At 30.8% G+C, this 16,582-nt stretch overlaps 2 protein-coding genes across 4 annotated transcripts; both read right to left on the bottom strand.

Moving 5' to 3' along the window:
* Nucleotides 1-358: 358 nt before the first annotated feature.
* On the bottom strand, nt 359-3,420 carry LOC123709623 (leucine-rich repeat-containing protein 28-like). 2 transcript variants are annotated; one of them, XR_006753741.1, is made up of 4 exons: nt 2,971-3,420; nt 1,504-1,654; nt 641-1,123; nt 359-512 (listed from the first exon to the last, which is right to left on the bottom strand). XR_006753741.1 is itself a non-coding variant. In XM_045661075.1 (4 exons), the coding sequence occupies exons 1-4, from the start codon at nt 3,364-3,366 to the stop codon at nt 395-397; spliced, it is 1,155 nt and encodes a 384-aa protein (XP_045517031.1). In that variant the 5' UTR covers nt 3,367-3,420; the 3' UTR covers nt 359-394. The 2 variants fall into 2 exon arrangements, 1 of the variants encoding a protein (XP_045517031.1); XM_045661075.1 differs by having other exon boundaries at nt 2,964-3,420.
* Nucleotides 3,421-4,953: 1,533 nt separating this feature from the next.
* LOC123709624 lies at nt 4,954-7,874 on the bottom strand. 2 transcript variants are annotated; one of them, XM_045661077.1, is made up of 3 exons: nt 6,829-7,874; nt 6,595-6,624; nt 6,096-6,186 (listed from the first exon to the last, which is right to left on the bottom strand). In XM_045661077.1, the coding sequence occupies exons 1-2, from the start codon at nt 7,478-7,480 to the stop codon at nt 6,608-6,610; spliced, it is 669 nt and encodes a 222-aa protein (XP_045517033.1). In that variant the 5' UTR covers nt 7,481-7,874; the 3' UTR covers nt 6,096-6,186; nt 6,595-6,607. The 2 variants fall into 2 exon arrangements, with proteins under 2 accessions (XP_045517032.1, XP_045517033.1); XM_045661076.1 differs by lacking the exon at nt 6,595-6,624 and having other exon boundaries at nt 4,954-6,186.
* Between the last annotated feature and the right edge of the window lie 8,708 nt (nt 7,875-16,582).

Here is a 16,582-nt window from a genome sequence, read left to right as displayed (position 1 = left end):
GTCCGTCATTCCACAACTGAGCGTTTTCTAAGGCAGTTTTTGCCACGCACCACCACTATGTGGAACCAAGCTGCCCACTGAAGTATTTCTTCGGGAAAATGGTCGAGTCAATTCGTAACAACTAGTAAACAAACGAACGAGTCAAATGAGTAACTATTGCACATGCGCACTTGTAGCAAGATTCTTAAGAATATCTTTCATAAAAAATGTTTAGAATTTAATTAAATTAATATTAGAAGCTAACACTCATATCTGGCCGTAAAAACCTACAGTCGTAACAGCCGGTGACGTTGTTAATAAATACACTATTACATGGAAAGAGTACGTAAAAACCATATCAAAAAGAGATAACGCTTAATAAAAGTGTATAAATCGTATAATTTAATAGTCTTTGTTATAATAATTCCCATTCCAAAACATTTTTCTCGGCTTTCCATAAATCAGCACATGCCTTCGAACAAAACACAGCACTTAATGTTATGTCTTCCGTTTTATCAATTAATATTATTTTTCTGAAAAAAAATACAAGATTAGAAGACTGTAAATCGGTTTCTGTTCATGATCAATATGCAAATAGCAAAGCATGGAAACATTAAAGAATTTTATTGCCAAAAATAAGCTTATCGAAAAGTGAACTTACTGCGTACAAAATTCCAAGAAAACAAATTCAAATACAGGTTTTTTACAAATGACATTTTCACATCTGGAAACTGGTCCATTGCAGAGTTCGCTCTTTATAAAATTTGGTAAATAACAATAATATTCCTCAACAACATCCGATGGAACATATATTCTTTGAGTCCCAACGTTTCCTTTTAACCTCGTTTTGTAATTTCCGTTAATATCGCTTTGTGATATATTTATTCCCTCTAAATATTCTTCTAGAAAACTCACAGCTTCATTTGTTTTATTTGTATTAAAATAACTCAACGGTCTATTGTTCATTGAGTTAACTATATTACATATTAGCTGGTAGAACTTTCTCTTGCTTAGTTCGAGTAGACTTGGTGGAGCGGGACTTTTCATAATAATCTGATAGGTACCGGGAACAGGAAAAACAGCCGCTTTGCCTTTTAATATCTTAATACGACCGGGTGTCTTGTCGTCATTAGTATGAAGGCAACTGTAAAAATATGGTATTTAATTAATATAATATTTAGAGAAACGTTGTAGCTACAATTTTTTAGTAAGTTCATTCTCACGAAGGTGACTTTAATTTTATTTTAACAAAAAAAAAAAATTACAATCGTTCAATATTAATTTTATCGATAAAACACATTCCATATGCATTTGCTTAAATATAACATACACGAACAAAACATAACAGTTCTGTCCTCAGATGTATCGTATTCGGAGATTTTGTGCATGAAATCGCTAAAACTATCATTTTAAGCACAAAATAATATCATATGACAACTCAAGCATCGAGACAGGTCCACGGACAAAGGAAATTTGAATTTAAAAAGAATGTCGATTTTTTAAACTCGATACAGAATACATTACCCAATATTCAGACTTCTTGTTTGTTGTTCCCTGAACATGTGGTACCAAAGAGAATACGGTAAAGTTTTCAGGTCAGTGTTTCTCCAGAACCTAAATTCGCAATGATGGTAGTTGAAAACCGGTCTTTGTGGGAGGCACTTTAATTTGTTATCTGTAATAAAAATATATTAATGATTTTTCCTGTATGACCTTTAATACTTTAATCGTGTTCTATTTATATAATTAGTTTAGTTTTTTGAATGTCGCTATGTCTACTGTAAGATTTCTTGTATTGAATATCACTAATTTTTCATGTATATCCTAATTTTTCTTGTAGGTATATCCCTAATTTCGCATAGTATAATGATTATCCACACTTGTATGAGTATAAAGTTTTCTTATATTGTAAATAAATATTTCATACCAGTATTAAAATAAAATAATTCGTTAATAATAATGATAATTAATTTAATTTTATATTTTTTTATTTAATATGATTACTATGTAGCTTATAAATATGTAGCTTAAAAATATTTCAATCTTTATATGTCAAAAATAAATGTATAATTAATAGTACTAGTAATTTCCAAGATGCAAAGCCGTTTTGCTTTCCCAGCAAACGCCCAGAACAATAGCAAAATTTCGTAATTTCTACGTAACTTACGTAAATGGGGCGAATCAATGAGGAAACATTAAATAAGATTTATGTCCAGTTTGTTAGCTCCAGTAAACATCGCAACTGTCTAACGTTTTACGAGCACTAAAAGCTGAACATTTCAATGTGGTTTTTTATGGAGATTATATGAATTTTGCGTTCTATTGCTTTCGGAACACAATTTCTTAGTTTTTAATTTTTATACTGCATGTAAACTAAAAGATATTGTTTTTACGGAATACTAGTGTTGAATTTTGAAAATGCTACATATTAACTGATTATTTATCCTTGTTTCAGAAAGGTAAAAGCTAGTTCGCCATAAATAGAGTCGATTTATTTTTGGACAGTCTAAAAGCTTTTTCGTAAACTTTCATTGTATTTCGAACACACGAAAACCCTATTACACAATGAAACCTACAAACCTATCTAATGATGGCTCCGAAATAAACAATGTAATGTCTTTTTAAAAAAAGATTGACCTTAAAACTTTTCGTTAAGTATATTTGAAGAATCTTACTTAAACATAATTTTTGAACGTAATAACTTGGTCATAGCGTCTCACAAAAATATTTTTTCCAAGGCACGTTGAACTATGAAACTTGAGGCTTTTGCTCTCTGAAAGAAAGATTATCCCCTTAGAAACTTGCTTTAATCCTAAATTGTATTGAATATTTTTTTCTTAACACTCAGTATTTTATATATTAATTATTAAATAAGTTATGTTTAAATGATGAAAGGAGCCTCCCGCATCTTTAAAGACCGGCAACGTATTTAACACTAAATTTTATATATAACAAAACAGAAAGTACTAATGATAAACGTTTACCACAAACCGAAAGATAACGTAGCGAGCGCAGCTCACACAGCCGCAGAGGTATATGCTCCAACTCATTTTCGTCTAATATCAGAAATTTAAGATTCCTCGCTTCAGCTATCTCGTCTGGGATAAATCTTAATCGATTCCCGCTAATATCCAGGCACTTAAGGCTACATAACTTCGATATCTCCCGCGGTAACTCGGTAATATCATTACCGCTCAAGTACAAGCTTTCTAGGTTGCTGAGTTTGCAAATATCGCTGGGAATGCGCGAAATCAAATTCTCCTTAAGATATATATCAATGACGTCCGTTTCATCCCCTTGCAGTTTCTGAAGTGGGAATTCTGTGAAACCTCTGTAGTTCCAATGTAGGACGGTTGGTACTTGAGCACTCATTGTGGTTGAATGCATCCCATCACCACTTTAGGGTATATGTGTTCCCGCACGAGTGGCGTTTGTTCCCGATCGTACGAGACTGCGATATGTGAGGTAATCAAGAATTATTTTTAAAACTATGGCAAGGCCTTTTCAAATTTAGAATTAGCTGTCATGTTGTACTGTGCTTTCGCTGGTAATTTGTTAGCGTTTAATTTATAATTGATAAAGTATTAATAATAATAAGTTTTATTTGTGTAACATAGGTTCCGCGTTTACTGTAAAAAATTATTTCTTTTGGTAAGTAGTACGTTTGTGTTTTATATAGATGGGATTGGAATAAAAAAACAGAGATTTATCTCAATTTTAAACGAATTGTTATGATAGGATTTCACGTCGGCCTTTTTTTCTACTTATAATAACTTATATTTATTGATAAGTTAAAAACCATATTTTGAACATATAACAGGCACGATGCTCACCTGATGATAAGTGATAACACCGCCTATAGACAGGCGGTGTTATCACGGTATACATTGCAACAGAGCTCGCAAGTGGCCTTTTAAAAATTCTGGTCTTTTCTTGAAATACCTTAAGTCGAATTGGTTCGAAATACATCAGTGGGCAGCTGACTTAAAAAACGCTCAGTTGTGGAACGAAGGACGTTGAGGTGATACGGGGAATAATTGTTTATAAAAAAGTAAATAATCGTTTATTGTATAAAACGAATACAATAAAATGGTAACGTATTGAAGACAAGAATTTGGCGCGAGTCCAAGCGGGACGGATCGAGGACATTTCGGCACCATTTGTAAACAATGAAAATCTGTGCATCTTACTGTTGTTTATTCTCACATTGGCACTGATTTAAACAGGTGAAGAGAAAAAATATACAATTGGTAATAGCCTGACGTCATCGTAAAGGTTTCTGGTAAGAGAGATGGAGAAAGCAAAGAACAGATCCTAATGGAAAGGAAGGAAGGTTCAGGAGTAGGCCTTTACTCAAGAAGGATCCATAACTAACGTAGAATAAGGTATCATACCTAATCGGTATACAATTATGTTAAATTGGCTTTATTATTATTTAATTGGCCGTAGATTCCGGTTTTCTTTATAATTCTTCTTAATTAAGTGTGTGTCTGTGTCTAAGACACTCCGTCTTTCAAGTTTCAGGTTTGCTGACGATGTATGAAAAGAATTACGAGTAAATAGGTGAATAAGACACAGAAAGCTCCAAGATCCTAGATATTCGGCACTGAAAAATGGTCACCTATTTTCAAATTATATATTTTGTGGTGGTCCGACGGGAATAGTGAGTGCTTTTGTTTTTAATTTATTTTATTATTATTAATTACTTCAGATGCTATTTGGAACATGGTGTAAGGGCTGCAGCTCCTTACGAACATCGTGTAAAACAATGCGGAGAGTTTATTACCAGTTCTTCAAAAATGTAAAATTATTGCATGTCATATATATTTCAATTTTAACATTCATAAGTGTACATTGTGGTACCTAGAATAGTCAAACTCATCGAAACGGTTGTAAGACTTTATATATCAGATGTTTTTTCTGGAAAATTAAAATAATACTTATTTGATTTAATATAAGAAATAATAGAAAAAAATAGTTTTATCATTTAATTAATCATTTTTTAATACATTTAACGTGTAACCCTGTTATAATTGTATGTAATATTTCTCAATATATATAGAATAAGTATTAACAATGATTTAATGAAGTTCAGCGTACTTTAAAACGACTTCTTCATTCATGTATCACATCAGATCAATAGAAAACTAGATCGAATTACATTAAGTATGTATGAAAAGGATTCACAACACCAGGATTTATACCAAATTCTTATTTTTATAACCGACATGAAAGATAGCTTGTATAATTATATTGCTTTAGATACTTTAAAATAACGGCTGAGAATAAATTGCAGCTTCGACGCTGAACTAAATATAACCAAAAATAATTTTAATTTATTTAATAAAAACAAAAATATGAATTTTATATATATTTGTTAAATCTTTTTTCTGTCATATATCAATCTCTTACCCTTATGCCACCAGAGGTAAGGCCTCACCAACCATGTTCTCATTCAATAGCTCGTCTTTGTTCATAGTATATGTTTTTTAATAACTAGAATACTGTTTATCCATTTTAACAGACACAATATTTTTATTATTCCACCATACACTGCCTATATATAAAATAGAATAGCATAATAGATCTTTATAAGAGCCAAATATATATGAGTTATTTACAACAGGTATATATTAGTCGCCTTGATTTAAGCCACGATTTTCGGTAATTTCCCCCTAATCTTAACTTTCTAAACAATTGAAACAGTACTTTTTGTGTTGTTTTTTTTTGACAAAGGCTTTATATAGCCAACGACTGACATTAAAAGATAATTTTATCAGTTTTTTTTTTATAATTACACAGACGTAAATCTCGTAAGTCAAACGAGAACGAGATCTTAATATGGGCAACGTTTATTCATGAAACTTTCACCCTTTTATCTAAAGTGCTATTTTGTCTCTTTCTGTAAAATTATTTTTACGCTCTGATTGACTTAGTTATTTAGCTGTGACGATACTTCTAGCTTAGGTTGAGGATTTTTCTTTAACAAATTTATAGAGAACACCAAGTAAAACTTGAAATATGTACATAATAGATAACACTTCAATTAGTATCGGCGAATAATTCTGATCCTTCGACATTTCCCGTCTGCTTCATCGTCGCTGTCAAATGACGCCTGTCGATTGGGGTGCATCAGCGCCTGGACATCGGGGTTCAAGGGAAGAACTGGGAAGGATGAACGACGTATCATTGGAATTGGCCGTGCTCCTAAAAACAAAGGATGGTGTAACAGATATTATACGACAGAAATCGATTTGATATGACAAACTATTTTTACAATGTATTGATTTAAAAAATGATTTATCAAGATTTCAAGTATGTATTGCGATAATTAAATGCATATTGAACTGGATAATATAATTTCAAACGTGTGCGGTACTCCTGTAATTGATAGTTGTTTTTATTTTTTAATATTTATCTCTTTATTAAAAATTATAGCAGCCTGGACCTTCGTTATCAATTAAAAGTATTTCGTTAATATGTATTATATCCTTTAAAAGTAAGATCTTACTAAAACATGAATACAACAAAAATATGATGCAGTAACAGAACTGTGATGCGTGCATAAATAAAACATATGCAGGTGTAAAGGCAAAAAAATGTATGGAATCTTACCTCAATACGTAATTCACTCGTCAGACAGACCTTGTAAAAAAACAATGAGAAGAGGAAAGTTTAAACGTTTACATACATAAACATCCAAATGATTATACTAAATTTACTTACGATTTGCGTTTTCAGACAGACTTAATTTAGTATAATCAAGCATAACAGATTTATAAACAGATATTTAAAATTTATAAAATCGAAAAATAAAGCGTATACAACATTGATCGGGTTTTAACTTACCAATGAGTCTAGCAATAGATTGTCGTTTTAGTAGTTTGGGCTCATTTATGTCACCAATGGATGCTGGGGCGGTTTCTGAATGAGTCTTCTTGTCACTTAGATAAGAATTTATCGACTCTCCTCTTAAGTATGGTCTTGTTTTGCGAGTTTGGTTTTCTTCTGTTTTCGTTTCTGTTTCAGAAATTTGAAACAATTGAAAGCCGAATCTACTAGACTCACGTCTTAATGGCCTTTTATTAGCAAACTCTGCGAGGGACTGCCTTCTACCTTCTGTGTTTTCCTTCTCCTTCATCTCTGATTTTTCTCTAAATGCATCCATAGCTGCATTTAAAACTAGTATCACAAGAAAAACGGTTATACCAATTGTAGATATACCATTATCGTAGTCCATTTTGTTTGTATGTGGTTTCCTGTGTATATCCGGTTTGGTGAATATGTCCAAAACGCTGCATGCGTCTTTCATGAACAATGGAATTGTATTGTGCCTTGAGATTTTCACTGAAAAACTTTGTTTTATTTTCGGCTGTTTATCGACCGGCTCAATCTTTGTTTCTTCAACATGATTGTTCATAGCCGTAAACCACATGTTAACATTGTAGAGGCAGTAAATAATAAGAAAGAAAATACAAAACAATATCTTATGCTCACTCATGTTTACATTGTTGTGTTCTGTTTGTTTTGGTTTTCACTTTCCATTAGAATTCACGAATCGCTTTATCAATACTAATAAATTCAGTTTGGCTTAGCTGTTTGATATTTGTAATTTTCTTTAGTGAAACACGTCTGTCGTTTGTTTTGTATGGAAAAGAGCTACTACTGCGCATGTGCAGTTCTTAACAGGGGAAGCTTTATGCAATATTAATGATTGGGCGTACTATACCTTTGTGATATAGATCGGGTCAAAATTGTACCTAACAATGCTTTGCGACGTATAAAATTAATTGACTAATCAGCACCTTATGTATTATACACAGAAAATTCCTAGATTCACATTTCAATTAATACCTGCAACCATACATTTTATATTAATACTTTTTTTTACTAAATAACAATACAAGCGTAGATGACAAATACATTTTAGAAAGTGAATTATTTATCAATTCTTATCTCTGTTTGTTTAGTTATCGTCCACTTCTAACTGTGGACTTTAGTTATTATTTATCAATAGGAAATGTTTGGCGTATGATTAATAGAAAAAAAATCTATAAAATATGAATCACAGAAACAATTTCCCATTTTATATGAAATAATAAATACTTTTTCAGTGACCCGGAAGTTTAATATTGTATGATAATTGTAAATACATTATCATAAGTATGTTTCATTCACACACGTTAAAAGAAATCAATATCCAAAGAAATAGATTTACACATTATATGTCTCTAAAAAAAAATGAGGAAGTACTGCTCCAGATTTACCATTCAACTTTCAAAAAGTGCCATAAAATGTTTTTATGGTTACAGTGTGTCGACAGCATGAGTACGGGATGAAAATATATAATTGAATACATAAATATATACAAGATGTGGTTCAATTACTGAACTAACACTCGGTCATGCTACTAATCGTATATATTGAAATGTTTAAATTTATCTCAAGATTATTTGTAAGGCTTTTTTCAAGTCCTGCTATAACCTCCATACAGTATTTTTACTAAGTAGTCATTGAAGTAATAAACATTTGTTGCAAACCTTTTTCTACATAAAAATAAATAAAATTTAGTTTACACCACTGCCACTTAAATATGACTTTATAAAGCTACTAAGCCCAACTTACTTAAAATATTAAGATCCTAGTGATTTTGCATTAGCAATCATGATCTAAGTATTATAAAAGGAGTAATATTTCTATGAGTCGCGGCTTGATTGTACAGACTGTCAATTTTGCTTAAAATTTACCAACTTAAATCAACACATATTTTCATTAAAAACGCGAATAATTGTTCATAAGGAAGATAATAAGAGAGAGAGAAAATGCTTATTGTGCTCATGTTTGTCGTTTTATTATTTCATTACTGAATATATCATGAAATAACATATTATAATATATATTTTGTCATAAATGGAATCCCATCCCATTAACACATATTTCAGAAAACCCATTGGTTTTCTTGGCCTTTGAGGAAGAAGTAAGCTGTCTATTTAAATAATTGCAATCTCCTATGGAAAGTAGATGAGGCCATATGATTGAAGATCCCATAGGGAGATTCATCAGCTCGGGATTTGAAAAAAGAAAATTGCCTTTGTCTTACTGTTTATATCGTCAAACGCTGATTATTTAATCACAGTCAAACGTACTCAGAATTATTCATTCGTATTGGTAACACAATGTACGAATATCAAAAATAAATACATAGTAAATACTTCTAATTTTACATTTACTACCTACTAACTCTAATCAAGGTCGTAGAACGGACGAAAAGAACCGGATTGACCATATTATATGATATAATTATTGAACACATAGAGAGATATCCATAATTTGGTCTTTGAATAGTTCGCCATATTTAAGATATATAAATTGTTCATATTGATTTTATCACTTCGGCCGGAAATAGGCCTCAATAGCCAATCATAAATCTTCAAATGGAAAGGGATTTTTTCCAATTTGAATTTGAATGCTAACTTAATGAACGAATTGATATTTCACTCAATTTATACCTTATTCAATCAGCAACATTTTGATATCCCATGATTTCTCTTTTGTGTATTCTTTGAAAAAAAATCACATTAAATTTGTGTGATGTAATTCCTACTGTTGACTGCGACTTTGGTAAGTTGTTTAGCATGTGTTTATGTTATTCTCGGGTTCACTCGGGTGGAGCTGATAGTAATTTGCAACGATTTTCCTAATCAGAAACAATGCAATGTTAGCCTAAGGTTAGGTGTGTTTTATTTTTCCTATAACTTTACCGTCTGTAGAGATATTCAAAAAATATCTGTGGTGGTGATGGAATTATTCAAGGCAGCAAAGCTTTAGTGTTTATTTATGATTCCATATTTCTGCCCTTGTGGAATAAATGTTGTTTGAATGTTGCGTAAAAGGCCTTTGATAAGCTAAGGTGTCGGTCTATTAATGACATCGAGCTGCAATAGTTATAGCAGTTTGCATTTGTGTCTGCATTAAAATTTCCTTGTATATGGTCGGGTCTCAAATATTGGCTGGCGTCAACAATTCGTTTTCGTTTACCCTTCTACCTTGAAGAAAATAATTTTAACGAATGAAAGAGTCCTTTAACGAATCGGGACAACACGAAAGTTAATGCACTGTTAAAATACGGATCTCGGACACGTTTTGCGTCATCATCGATACATACCAAGCGATATATATATATATATAATAATTATTAATTATATATTATATATATATATATATATATATATATATATATATATATATATATATATATATATAATAATTGTAATAGATAATATATATATAGTAATAGATAACTAAAAGAGTTTCATACTTAAAGAAAATATCCGATTCCAAGTACTCCAAATAAGTTTGGACGCACTTTTCTTATTTTAACGAAGAGTTATGACAAGTTTAAAGAAATACTAAAGAATATATATATATATATATATATATATATATAATTATTAATTATATATTATATATATATATATATATATATATATAATAATTGTAATAGATAATATATATATAGTAATAGATAACTAAAAGAGTTTCATACTTAAAGAAAATATCCGATTCCAAGTACTCCAAATAAGTTTGGACGCACTTTTCTTATTTTAACGAAGAGTTATGACAAGTTTAAAGAAATACTAAAGTAACTGCTATCAAAACAACAAAAGACGTAACACCAGCACAATATCATTCATATTCTTATTCCAGACAAGATCCATTAAATTTCTTTTGTATTCATGAATATTATTTTACGCACGAGAAAATTTATGAACACATTTTAACTGTTATATTAAAGGTATAATTTAAAGAGATTATATTAAAGACAATATAATGTTGCATATAATATTTCAACAACATCAGACAGTATTTGCGTTATGATAACCATTAATAAAAATATTGAGTTGGCTTCACAAACCTGAGGTCATGAATTTGAATGACAACTGTGCATCAATGAATTGATCTCCTATGTGTGATGTAAAATATCGTGAAGTAATTAGCATGCCTTTGGGCTGATCGAAAGAACATACCCGGAAATAGGTACATAAATCTCAGGTCATCGCGGCGAATTTCACATGTCTTAAAACCCTGTAGACATCAGGTGTCAGACGCAACAGCAGCTGATCTAGATTATTTATGATTATAGTTTAATTAAAATTTAATGCACCGTATCAGAGTTCGATGTAAGCAAAAAGTGTTACAAAATTCGTAATAGATATTATTTTTAACTTTAGGTGTAATTTGTTCCCAATTTGTAAAAGTATGTAAACATAAAAGTTGTAACAGCCTAATTGAATAAGCTTATTAAGGTACTATTTGGTCTCCTTCTGTCAAATTGTCTTTTCCCTGTGATAAAAAGAGAGACAACATACTTTATTTAAAACGGTTCATACGAGGAAAATTTTGATAGAAACTGCGAATTTATTTCACATTTTTATTTGACTTTAGACTTAATGTTCTTAAAAATATGGTGAATTACAGTATTTCCTAAAATATGCGACTACAATCAAACATAACTCTTAAGTTATAAAAAAAGAATGTTTTTTTTCCACATAATTAAGAAGGATGTATACATATTTAAAAAAAAGTGCATTAGTCTCCACACTAAGATTACCTGTGTCGTGGGCACCTAGTAATTTGACATACATGATTCATGTTATCTGCTTATAGTAAAATTCTTCATAACACTTAGATAGTGTAGTAGATAATATCAGTATAGATACTAACCTATATATAATATATATCTAACCTAATGATATTATTTATTTATTGTACATTAATAATATATATATATCGTTTAATAAAACCTAAAATTAACCAAACATGCCTTATTAACAAATTAACCTACATAGTAATATTAAAATTAATTAAAAATTATTAAAAATAAAATTAAAACCAATTTTAAAACTTTGGTCCCTGTTGCAGTGTACCAGTGTAACTTTTTGAGCTAGAAAAGCACCAGCTCTGGGGTCCGGTTACCGTTTTAAGCCGGTTATTATTTTATAAAAATATTAGCTTTTTGAAGAATGTAGATTTGAGATTGATTATTAAGAATATAGATTATTATCAAAGCTACACTAAATCGGTATTACAAGTGCGCTTTATATTTTATTAGGGGTTCAATAAAATTATTTTTTACTTAAGTTGCTCAGCTTAGAAAAGTTCATGAAAGTCAAAGACAAAGGTATTCAAAGCACTAACCTAGAACTGAAATTTCGTCGATCGCGGAAAGCCTTTTAAGTTCTAAGGCTCTCATGGAAAAGGAAAAAGATTCCAGAAGCGTAAATTTAAAAACTATGAGTATTCTATGTAAGAACATATATATACTATATTTTTTATAATCTATAAAGATTATATTGTGTAGTATGAAATACTAACCCTGTAATCTGTGTAAATTTTGTTTATAAGTTAAAGTTTCCGTTGTTAAGTTTGATGCTTCCTCGAGTATTCGTTCGAATCGTTGCTGTGTACCAATGGAGTTATTTATGCAAAATTAACAAATGCACTTTGAATCAAAAAATAGCAATCCGCGACGTAAGAAAAGGCTGATCACCATCACCAAGGATTTTTTTTCATTCCTTTGTAGTTCTTTATAGCGGTCGTTCCACCGTTCTTTTTTATATTGCTTTCACTATCTCTTCATTCGGTTGCTCATGCCTGAGCGCCGTGGTCAGCAAGGAAACATCTGGAGCGGTCAATTTGTTTCCACTGGTTTCTGTCCAAAGTCTTCTATATCAGTTTTGGGACCATGAGTCTTTCACTGCATCGGTCCATCTGGTTGTTGAGCGACCACGTGATCTTTTGCCTTATGTGTGAACCATGATCAGTTCCCCTCTGCGCATTGTATGGCTGAAATATGATGTAAGTCGATATCGGCATATGGTATACATACTTCAAACTCTGTTAGGTATATTATTAACCACTTAAGTTTTTTTGTTTAATCACATTGGATGTTAACCTATGTGGTAATATCACGAAATTAAACACAACTTATATTCTATGTTCAATAGTAATTACAGCTACGCTATTTGTGACAAATCTATTATTTGTACGTCATTCTGGTGACTATACTATATGCTTATCAATGCCGAAGATAATGTTCGGAATGTATAATATACAAGTCTTAAAATTTTGGTAACGATTCTTCCTTAAGCATGATTTAGGTCAGAGTTTACTATAATTGTATTTAGTCTGGTAATCGCGGCTTTTTGCGCACATCAAGGGAGACTTGTGTATGGCTTGTATTATTTAATAATTCGTTACAACTTTCGTTTTGATAAGGTTAATTGATATTTTTTCTTTAAGCTAGGGTCAGCCGTTTATCTGAAACCGTCGATTTCTGGGTATAAATCATGCCTTAAATCTTTCTTTTCCACGAACAAATTTATTTCGCATATAGACGAAAACTTGATGCGAATCTTCTCTAAGTAGGTCGTTCATAGTTAATAACTTTCAAACAAAAACACTCAGAAAAAATAAATATCAAGTCGCACACCCAACAAGATATATGATTGATGGGCAATTATATCTATTTTTTGTGTCTTATGTAGCTCGTGTATTATGTAGCTGTGGCCGCTTACAACACTGTTTTTATTGAAATATTAATACTAAATGTAACTGTTAAGTGTTTAGTAATCACACTGATATATTGCTTAATTGTGTTTCGAAGAAGCGCCAACGAAACATTTTTACAATAATTACATTTTAATATTTATTTTTAATTTATTTACTACAGAAATTACAAGAATATAATATTAAATACATAATATAGACAATATCGATACTGTAAATTTACCCTGCGATTAATAAAAAATTGCGATAGTGCCGGAGACAACATTCAGTAGTGAGTCATAACAAACAACTCAACAAAGACTTTCTGTATGTGAGCGTTATGAAATGCAATTGTAAATTTTGGTATAAAATATTGTCGTGTGTGTCGTGTATATGTTTCACCAAAGTTACAAAAATTATCCTAATACGAGATGTACGTATTACAGAATATGAATAGAATTTCGTAACAATTTTAGCCCAAAAACCAAACAATATTCTTCAAATTTAAAAGCCGAAGGATATTAGTGATGTTGCTAAATGTTGGGTTTGCTTAAAGTTGCGTAATTTAAACAAAAGACGGAGAAGCTTTTGTTGCTAGGACTACTCGCTGTAGAAGTTAATAAAATCATTATTCGTATTAATCCGTATCAATGCCTAAGCTAGCTTACTTAATCTATAGTTTTATTCATAATATTACTTATTTACAAATAGTGTGCGTAGCGCCATCTTGTATTAGTGTTTAATGTTAAAATACATTTTCCTTGTTGTCTGTATTGTCATGGGTTCTTTTTGGCTATGGCTTGTAATTATGTGGAACGTGTTTCACCAAAATCTACTGATTTTGCCTCTTTTATAAACCATTTTAACAATATCAAATTTAATGGGCCTCAATTCAAAGAATAACATATGCTTGTATGTATGGAATTATTAGACTGTTTTTATTACGTTAATGTGTAATAAATTATAGGTGGTGTATTTAAATAAGTTTAAAAAATATTGATTGGGTTTTAAAGAGCTCAGTAAATCAATAATAGCAGCAAGGGTAGCCTACCGAGCCTACCTCGCCAATTTGTTAAAGGCCTAAAAATTATTATTTTAGGTCTTTTGATGCATTCGCTGTACACATTTTGATGCACTTCCTTGAAGTGCTATTTTTTTCTTATTTCTTTAAATAATCTATATAACTGTGTTTATGCACAATGCATAGCATTAAAAAAAATTAACATATAACAGACAAAAATATTTGAGCATTAATTGTTAATAAAAAAAGTAAGTTCAACTATCCACTGAATTTCGGAATTGGACTTGGAATCCTTTAAGAAAAGAGCGTACCAATTATGAAAAGGCCCGCAACGCACTCGCGAAACCACTTATAACTATTTGTATCACTTAACATCAGTTATTCCTACCCGTTTGCCCTCTGTTCTATCAAATCCGTTATGAGTGTTTGTCTTTGCACAGCCATGCTTCGTATGCACGATCCCAGGATGTTCACCTGTTTAACTATTACTGGACTTAAGGTACTTATAAATTAAAAATAAATCAACTATTTCAAAAATATATGTTCAATACATGACCTTGTTATACACCAATGTATAGTTGTGATTTACGTTGATAGATTTTTTTTGTTATTAATTGTTGTTATTTGTCTGTTTTATGGCGACCTTAAACTGTAAGAGATGAAATCTCCTAAGTCTCTACTGTTACAATATCCTGATTGAATCAGTATCTATAAGGCTATTAGATTTATGGAAAACTATAGAAAATGTATACGTATATATATGTACACATTATCTTCCCATAAGAACTCTATAGCCACAGTCATCAAATTGATCTGTATTATACAAAGTCAAAAACAAGAACATTCTAAATGAGTTACGAAAAGATCTCAGAGCACATTGGTTTATCCTTTAAAGTAGGATAATGTTCTAAATTCAAATTACTTTAGGTAATACTGTAGTAATTTTTTTATTAAGTTATCTATCACTATGTCAAATTTATGGCAAGTATACGTGGCAAACAAGGCCGATTTAAAATATAGCAAAATTTCAACAAAGTTAACAATACATATATTCTGAAGTAAAAATAATTTTAAGAAAGTCATGTAACAATTGTGGAATTGTGAGCTCCATCCAGCAGACTCTACTACAGAGTACATAGACTTTTGTCTACTGATTAAAAGCTAGACATGTCTCAAACAACAAATTATACAAGTTTCAACATGAAAGTTAATGATGATAAAGGTCAAAGACAAGTTTTTATTCATCACCTTTACTTTAAGATAGTAAGGATGGACCTTGAATTAATGATTTCGGGGTCCATTTACCTATTTGTTTAAATGTATTCAAATATCACATACACAGTTTTTTAATAATATCCTTTGCGTCAAAGAAAAATACTACAGATTGGACATTACCAATTTATGTGTTGGCTATTTGTCAAAAGATTGGTTGTGAACTTAAAACCCATTTCGGTTTATTATTAAAGCTTGCCACCACTTAAAAGCCAACATACCATACAAGAGATAGTAAAAGAAGTTAAACAAAATAATAATATAATTTATATAAAAACTAAATGAAAACCGATTTTAAATCGTGTTTTTCCGTTATATAGATAAAACCTATTCTAATTAAACTGTTATTTGAACACACAGAAAAATAAATAAATATTTAAGAATACTTGTAAGTATGTTTAAAATTCAATTCAAAATCACTTTTTCATTTAGGTAACACAATGTACACTTATGAACGTCAAAAAAGAAATGTATATGAAATGCTTCTTATTTTACATTTACTGCCAGTTCTCAAATCAAGAGCGTAGAACGGAAGAGAATATAAACTCTCCGCCACTCTTTTGCATATGTGCGTAACCAGCACAGTGGCTCTGTAATGCAACAAAGCAAGTTGATTCAGTGCGATTTGTGAGACTGTTGTTTCCGACAAATAGGATTTTCCTTTTAATAAAAAGCGTAATTAGCAGTATTTCCATCTATTATACGGAGCTCAGAGCAGTAGTTGCCTTACAAATATATAAAACAGTAAAACTTAACGGTAAA

Source organism: Pieris brassicae, chromosome 5, assembly GCF_905147105.1.
Source record: "Pieris brassicae chromosome 5, ilPieBrab1.1, whole genome shotgun sequence".
NCBI lineage: Eukaryota > Metazoa > Arthropoda > Insecta > Lepidoptera > Pieridae > Pieris > Pieris brassicae.
Note: the sequence above shows the minus strand (reverse complement) of the source record. Positions and strands in the feature narration are given on the sequence as shown.

What these genes read in the sequence shown, in the direction of transcription:
- LOC123709623 (XM_045661075.1), bottom strand. Translation starts at nt 3,366, where the DNA reads ATGCATTCAACCACAATGAGTGCTCAAGTACCAACCGTCCTACATTGG. An exon ending in ACAAGAAGTCTGAATATTGG is followed by an intron (nt 1,124 to 1,503) that starts GTAATGTATTCT and finishes ATATTTTTACAG; the next exon opens with TTGCCTTCATACTAATGACG. An exon ending in TTCTTGGAATTTTGTACGCA is followed by an intron (nt 513 to 640) that starts GTAAGTTCACTT and finishes ATTTTTTTTCAG; the next exon opens with AAAAATAATATTAATTGATA.
- LOC123709624 (XM_045661076.1), bottom strand. Translation starts at nt 7,480, where the DNA reads ATGAGTGAGCATAAGATATTGTTTTGTATTTTCTTTCTTATTATTTAC. An exon ending in ATCTATTGCTAGACTCATTG is followed by an intron (nt 6,187 to 6,828) that starts GTAAGTTAAAAC and finishes CTTTGTTTTTAG; the next exon opens with GAGCACGGCCAATTCCAATG.